The 7,500-nt window shown below is 39.8% G+C and overlaps 1 protein-coding gene across 1 annotated transcript in view; it reads right to left on the bottom strand.

Annotated features, from left to right (window-relative positions):
* Positions 1 to 1,418: 1,418 nt before the first annotated feature.
* The window catches only part of LOC125037291 (ras-related protein Rab-2A), a 14,422-nt gene continuing 8,340 nt past the window's right edge, over positions 1,419 to 7,500 (bottom strand). Inside the window, exons 3-5 of the mRNA XM_047630355.1 lie at positions 6,120 to 6,295; positions 5,014 to 5,194; positions 1,419 to 4,591 (exon numbers count right to left, since the gene is read on the bottom strand). Of these exons, the coding sequence (XP_047486311.1) occupies positions 4,493 to 4,591; positions 5,014 to 5,194; positions 6,120 to 6,295 (456 nt within the window). The 3' untranslated portion in view covers positions 1,419 to 4,492. The remainder of the gene's footprint in view (positions 4,592 to 5,013; positions 5,195 to 6,119; positions 6,296 to 7,500) is intronic.

The raw sequence follows: 7,500 nt of genomic DNA, 5'->3' as shown, positions 1-7,500 counted from the left end.
AGTGAGTAGATGTAAAATTACATCTTAGCCTGATAACTGAATCCAATCAATGTAGGTTATGTTCCAGTAGTTACTTTACCACTCATTCTTTATATGCAGGTAAAATAACGAGGAATGAAGGGTGAATAAAACAGGCTTAGGCTTTATAAGACAGTTTTTAATAACATAAATTCATACAGAACTGCAGCTGAGTGTGGTGGTACCAGATCAATTAGGGGAAAGAGTTGGCGGGGATCTTTAAAAATCTTTTATATAAGCTTTACAAGATTGTCTTTATCTCACAAAATAACACTACAAAGAAGAGGGAGGGAAAGTGGGAGACTGGCAGGGTTGAAATAGAGGGAAGCAGCAGAAGGGGGGAGAGAGAGAAGGAAGAGCCTGGAAGAACAAAGAATGATGTTTGAAAGTCCTGCAGTACAAAGTTCCTCCTTCCCCCAACACACCTCTAAAAGCTACAAGATGTAAGAGCCCCCCCTTCTAGCCCCCTCCCCCCTGTCCAGCCACCTAGGGTAGTGAGTAGTGGCCATTATCCATACAAAGAGTGTCAGAGAAAGGGTAAGGGAGAGCTTTTACCACCCTTGCTTGGGAGTCCCTTTACACTTGCCATCAGGTGTCCCTCCAGCCAGACTGTCAGTTTTTTTTTTCTTTTTTCTTTATTCAGTTCAGTTATTAGATCTTTCATAATTTGCTGGAAAGTATGGTTGTCTGCAATGATCTTGATGTCTTTCTCTTTGTTTTTCTGTTAAAGGTATTATTTTCATATATATATATATATATATATATATATATATATATATATATATATATATATATATATATACACACACACACATACATGTACATATATACATACATACATATACATAAATACATACATGTGCACATATAGATACACATATGTATACATATAGATACACATACATGTACACATATATAATTATAAATATATATGTATATATATGTATATATATGTATATATGTATATATATGTATATATATGTATATATTATATATATACAGTAATAGTAAGGTTGTTACTATAATTTTTATAAAAAATAAAAACTCACATTACAGACTATCTCCCCATTCCCTGAAAAAAAGGGACCAAAATTACTCTCTCCCATGTAAAGGAAATGCATGTTCCCTTAGAAACCTTGAAGCAGAGGCTCTACTTTGTTTTCACTCCACCACTCCCTCAACCCCCCCCCCCTAGTGTTTGGCAAACCTTAAGACAATCACTGGTGTGGTTGGGGTGTGAGACCAACTGGTTCATACCCTCCAGCATTTCTCTTTCTGTCTGTAATGGCAGGATGGTGAAAATAATAAAAACCTGACTAGCAAATATTTGCATTTTTTTTTTTTTTAATAAATTTCACATACATTATCATTATATAAGTGTGTGTATATATGGATTTGTATGTGTGTGTGTGTGTGTGTGTGTGTATAAAACCAAACTTTTATAGTTTTCCCTAAATCTGTAATGAACTGCCATTACAGACCTAGAGTACCGTCATCTTTCCTTTATAATTTTTTCTGTTAAGAGAAACTTGATTCTAGTACATTCTTTGGTTTTTTAAATTTTATAATTATATTTTTTATGGAAGAAACGTCTATAAGATAAAATTAAAGATACGAACAAGGCCTTTTCCTACTAGAAATACCTGTTAGAATAGCAACAACAACAAAAAAAAAGGATTCACACATTGTCACAGATCATTTGGAGATAAATGGAAAACAATATAGTAAACAGCATAAAAAGAAGGAAAATAAAATCACTGCACTACATTCAAGATGATAAAAAAAGAAAGAAAAAAATTATAAATAATAATAATACTAGTAAATCAATCATGAACCAAACTCTAAATTAACAACCAGAACCCCATTGCAACTCTAGGAAAACACTGCTATTTTGTGTTGCAACAGATGATAAAATCCTGCCTGCTACCTTGAAACGTTTTACTGGAGTAAAATGAGAAGTTGGAGAAACTTGAAAGGCAAGGGAGAGAAATAACAATAGTGATAATCAGCCTTTCTCAAACATTTGCTGTCAGCTAAAATTCTGGGTCAGGTTCTGGAATGTGTTCTACCATATACTTTCAAAATTCAGATTTATATGAAGACTTCTTGTATATTATGCAACAACAGAGTTCAAGAAATGCAAAAGACCAATTTGCTAAAATGAGATTAACAAAATTCTGCCCAGTTCATGCACACAAGGTATCTTATTACCACACACAAAACACTGATAGCATTACTTTGTTCAGTTGCAACATAAATCTCAATCTTTTAATTTGTGATTCAGAAGTTCCATTGACAGACAGCAACCACCTCAAAATTTCTTCCCTTCATTCCTAGCCACTAGAAAAATAATGCATGATAACCAGTTATCAGTTCTCTCTATCAGAAAATAGGCAGTCAAATAATGGGGTCAGGGGGAGGAATAAATAGTGAAAAATTCTAATAATATTTTCTATAAAGACAGGATAATGCCATTCTTAGCTCTACATAAATTCTTGAGCACAAATCATACCTATTCAATAAGAGCGGGTATCAAATATAACCTGTTCCTTGTCTGTTTCTCTTTGCTTCTGTTTCTACTTTTTTTTTTCTCTCTCTCTCTCTCTTATCTAAATTATATTTTGCTTATACTTTTTCTTTGTCTTGTCCCTTTATGAAAGAGTTGTGCACTTCAACACACAATTTATTACTGATGTGCATACACTCCAGCCAAGGAGTATGGAATGATACAATACAATTTCTTCCACTGTAGGTATTATAGGTCTGGAAAAAAAATCTTTTATCTATCCAAAGTATATAGTCTATACTAGTAAGAGAATTTGCAGATTTAGATGGATTAAAAAGAATGACTTTAACCCAACCAATGTGGTGCTGTGTTTATCATCAAAGAGAGAGATTATCAAAGAGATACCATGGGAGAGCAGGTATGCAAGTACTCCATGCTCAGCTGGGTTTCTGAAGGTGTCTTTGGTGCTAAACAATGATCAAGACTATGCAATCTAGCCACCCTCGTTTTGGGTAGGGGTGTCGAGGACTTCTGGCACCACCACGATGGTTCAGTGAGACCGGGGGATTGACACAACTAGCTCGTGCTCCTCAAAGCTAACGTGGGAGCTCAGAAAAACTGTGTCCAGATGGACGATTGATAACTACCTCTGCAAAAGTTCTGAGTTATAAGAAGGGCTGCTATCATGTTTTTGTCACATTCTTGGAATTAAGGGGTAGGGGTGGGAAGGGACAGGTGTTAAAGGGTTTGTTGAATGGGAAAGGAGAGGGGGGGCTTGTACATATACACATATATACATACACATGGTTTTCTTGTACCCCTACTCTAGAGAGCAGCTTGCATCAACGATCAGAAGCTGGCATAACTAACCCACAACATCACAGAACGCTAAGGATCTGAGCGAAAGACGAGGTACTCCCCCAAGCTCTAAGTGGAACCATCAGTACTAAAAACATGATGGTCTTCGGCTTCAAAGACCTTTCAGTTCCTACATATATATATATATATATATACTGATTCAGCATTATGGAAAACCTAGAGAATAAAGGTGTCAATATATATTAAGTTATACAGAACTATTCCAGACCAATGATATAGGAGTCTACATGCAAGTATAAAAAATATCAATTATTATTCTTGTTTTTTTTTCTTTCCCATCGTCCCAGGTACCGACTGAAGTGTCGGTGAATCAAAATGCAGATACAATATTAAGTGCTGCAAGATGCCTGGACAGAGCTGGGCATCTTCTTGGTAATAAGGAAGGAAAAAAAAAATAAAATAAAGATTATAATTAGACTACTTCTGTCTTGACCTGATGATGCCAAATGCTTGCAGGTCTGACATGTTTTACTTGCACAAGTTTGTGCTTGCTGTTGCCTAACTCACTCACTGTTCCTTTACCTCCACATACACCTATTGCCCATGCCCTAAAAGTGCTAAATAAAAAAATCCAATCCAATTACAGATGCTAATAAACAAATGACTTGGTATGCTGAAAATGCAACATCCATGGAATCTTCTCACAATCAAAATATACACGAAATGTACACTGCACAAAATGTACAATCTCTCCAAGTTCCTCCTTTTGGCAAGGCAGCAAGCGAGAGGGCTGGGCTCAAGTGCAGAGTTGCTGAGTGTTTTGATGGCTGCTGCTTAAAGGTGGACACAGAAAGGAAGATGCTGATCAGTGTGACAGCTTGATTCTGCTTCCATCATGCCCGTTCTCTGCCAAGCACTCCGGCTCGTGCTTTCCTGGTAGGTTGAAGTAGCTGTCAGAAAAGAAAGAACCTGGGACCTCCCCCCTCCCTGCCCAAGGCAAAGGGGGGCCAGGGGAGGGAAGGGGGGGCACTCCCACATCTCCCTTTTTATTTCTTTTTAAAAAGTCTTCTCTACATCAGGTCCTTGCCCCTGCCCACTGTCATCCAAGGGGGTGGGGTGAAGGAGGGGAGGGGAGGGGCTCCTCACGGATTAGCAACATCCTCCTCCCTGGCCTCCTGCGGCGCCCTGGTTACCCGTCAACCCTGCTCCACTGGGGGAATGCTGGGGTCCGATTTTGATACCGTTAGCCTTTGGGAGAAAGAGAGAGGACAGTGAGTAAACTATGGATATACAGTGTGAAAATGGTTTTTTGTAAATGTACAACGATCATAACTATTTATCTTACAAACTGGCAAAAAAAAAAAAAAAAAAAAAAAAAAAAAAAAAAAAAAAAAAAAAAAAAAAAATAATAATAATAATAATAATAATAAAATTACATACACGGTTTTCTAACCTCTTCTTTATTAACTCAAAACTAATAGGCATGGCATGTATGTACATGCCATGCCCACTGTGAGTTTACTTTACAAATGTTTTTACACCTTTATGGCTAAGCACTTGTAGTGCCATCTATGTGCAGACATATTTCACAAAAAATTCTAAAATGGGCACAGCATTTTCATGGCAACACTTAGTTAAGAATCTCTGCAAGAGCACATTTCTTCACTTACCTCATTATGAACATCAAACACGCCCTCCTGGATCTTTTCATAGATTTCCCTTGCTGTGTTGATGAAGGCTTCCTCCACATTGGCGGCTGTCTTGGCTGATGTTTCCATGAAGACAAGGCCGTGCTCGCGGGCAAATGCCTCTCCCTCCTCGCGCTTCACCTCTCGTCGCGACTCCAGGTCACTGCCAGGGAGATGGTGGTGTTATAGACGTAGATAAGAGGGGGAATGATACTGTTAATGGTAGGTGTGGTATAGGAACAGAAATGGAAAGAAAAAGGAAAAATAAAAGATGAGGAACTCAATTTATCAATACAGTTATATCATACTTATTAAAAAGAATTCATGTGTATATCAAAAGATGATAACACGAAAGATATACTGCAGGACTCATACGATTATCATAATTTATTTATTAATATATATATATATATATATATATATATATATGTATATATATATTTTTTTAAGTAAGGTTTCATCTTGCAGTAAGAATATGGCTGTTAATTTCACAAAAATCATGTCAATCTCTAAAATGCTTCACCAGCTGAATCTGAAGCAGTTTAAAGCAGATGAAGAGAAGTCCATGCAGATTAAAAACTATTAATGAGTAAGAAATATAACTAAGCCATAAAATATTGAGATACCAGCAAGATAAAAGAAAATTAGTGATGAAGAAAAGGGAGCCCTTTTAGGACTCTGAACAAGTAAACCAAGCCCACAAACTATTCACAAAGACATGTGATAGTGAATATGCCTGAGCTGATGAGAAAGAGATAAAGAGAGAAAGGGAGAAAGAGATGGGGAGGTGGTATTCTCAAAGGCCACAGTCATCTGCCATCCTAGTATAGGATTATGTCTTCTCAGTGGACAAAGGGAGTGAGTGTGCACTTTTTTCTTTAGTAATGCATCATGACAGAAAAGAATAAAACTACTGGAGTTGGGGGACTACATAAGGAAATGGATGTTAGGGAGGGAATCTGACAGAGAGGCAAGTGTTTTACACAAATGTAAGGATCCATATTTATGCATGTACATGATTTATAAAAATGTAGACAGGCTGAAAAACAAAACAAAACAAAACACACACACACAAAATCAACCCTCACCTCTTGTTTCCAATGAGCATGATGACCATATTGGAATTAGAGTGCTGCCGAGCATCCTCCAGCCACTGTGTCAGGTGGTTAAAAGTCTCCCGGCGTGTGATGTCGTAAACAAGAAGCGCACCAGCAGCTCCTCGGTAATATGACCTGGTGATGGACCTAAACGCCTCCTGGCCAGCCTGAGGAGTAAAGAGGAGAATAAGATTAATAATTTTCTTTGGTTTTCATTCTCCACTCCTGTCTCCCCTCCTCTTTATCCCCCACCCCCCCTCTCTCTTAACCTGACACTGACGGGCATGCCAATCAGCGTCTTAACAAACCGCTCGGTCTGTGGGGTACGACTGTACGCTGCGGTGACGCGCAAGAGTGCTTGGAGTGGGACGTTCGGCTTGATGTAGCAGACTCCTATGTCTAATGTCTGCTTGTTGCTACTAAACTCCAGAATGTAGAATTTTTATTTATTTTCTTCACCTGTCAGTGTTGGGTTAATAATAAATAATAATAATAATAACAATATTTCTATCATTCATAATACTAAAAACGACAGAATTTACCATACAGAAATAGAAAAGGGGGGGGGGGGGGAAGAAAGATTTCAAAGTAGAGAAGTATAAGGAAAACAGATAAAAAAGCGAGATAACTACGAATAGAAGACAAATAGCGTAGGGAAGGAAAAACTAGTGTAGAGGTGAAAGAAGAAGAGAAGAATGAGGAGAGGTAGGAGGAGGAGGAAGAGGAGAGGGAGGAAGAGGAGAGGGAGGGGGAGGAGGAGGAGGAGGAGGAGGAGGAGGAGGAGGAGGAGGAGGAGGAGGAGAAGGAGGAGGAGCAGGAAGAGAGGGAGGAGGAGGAGCAGGAAGAGAGGGAGGAGGAGGAGCAGGAAGAGAGGGAGGAGGAGGAGCAGGAAGAGAGGGAGGAGGAGGAGCAGGAAGAGAGGGAGGAGGAGGAGCAGGAAGAGGGGGAGGGAGGAGCAGGAAGAGAGGGAGGAGGAGAAGGAGGAGGAGAAGGAGGAGGAGGAGGAGGAGCAGGAAGAGAGGGAGGAGGAGCAGGAAGAGAGGGAGGAGGAGTAGGAGGAGTAGGAGGAGGAGGAGCAGGAAGAGAGGGAGGAGGAGGAGCAGGAAGAGAGGGAGGAGGAGAAGGAGGAGGAGGAGGAGGAGAAGGAGGAGGAGGAGGAGCAGGAAGAGAGGGAGGAGGAGAAGGAGGAGGAGAAGGAGGAGGAGGAGGAGGAGCAGGAAGAGAGGGAGGAGGAGCAGGAAGAGAGGGAGGAGGAGCAGGAAGAGAGGGAGGAGGAGCAGGAAGAGAGGGAGGAGGAGCAGGAAGAGAGGGAGGAGGAGAAGGAGGAGGAGAAGGAGGAGGAGAAGGAGGAGGAGAAGGAGGAGGAGAAGGA

Source organism: Penaeus chinensis, chromosome 23 (assembly GCF_019202785.1).
Source record: "Penaeus chinensis breed Huanghai No. 1 chromosome 23, ASM1920278v2, whole genome shotgun sequence".
NCBI classification, from domain to species: Eukaryota; Metazoa; Arthropoda; class Malacostraca; order Decapoda; family Penaeidae; genus Penaeus; species Penaeus chinensis.
The sequence above is the reverse complement of the archived record's forward strand: the minus strand, read 5'-3'. Positions and strand labels throughout refer to the sequence as shown.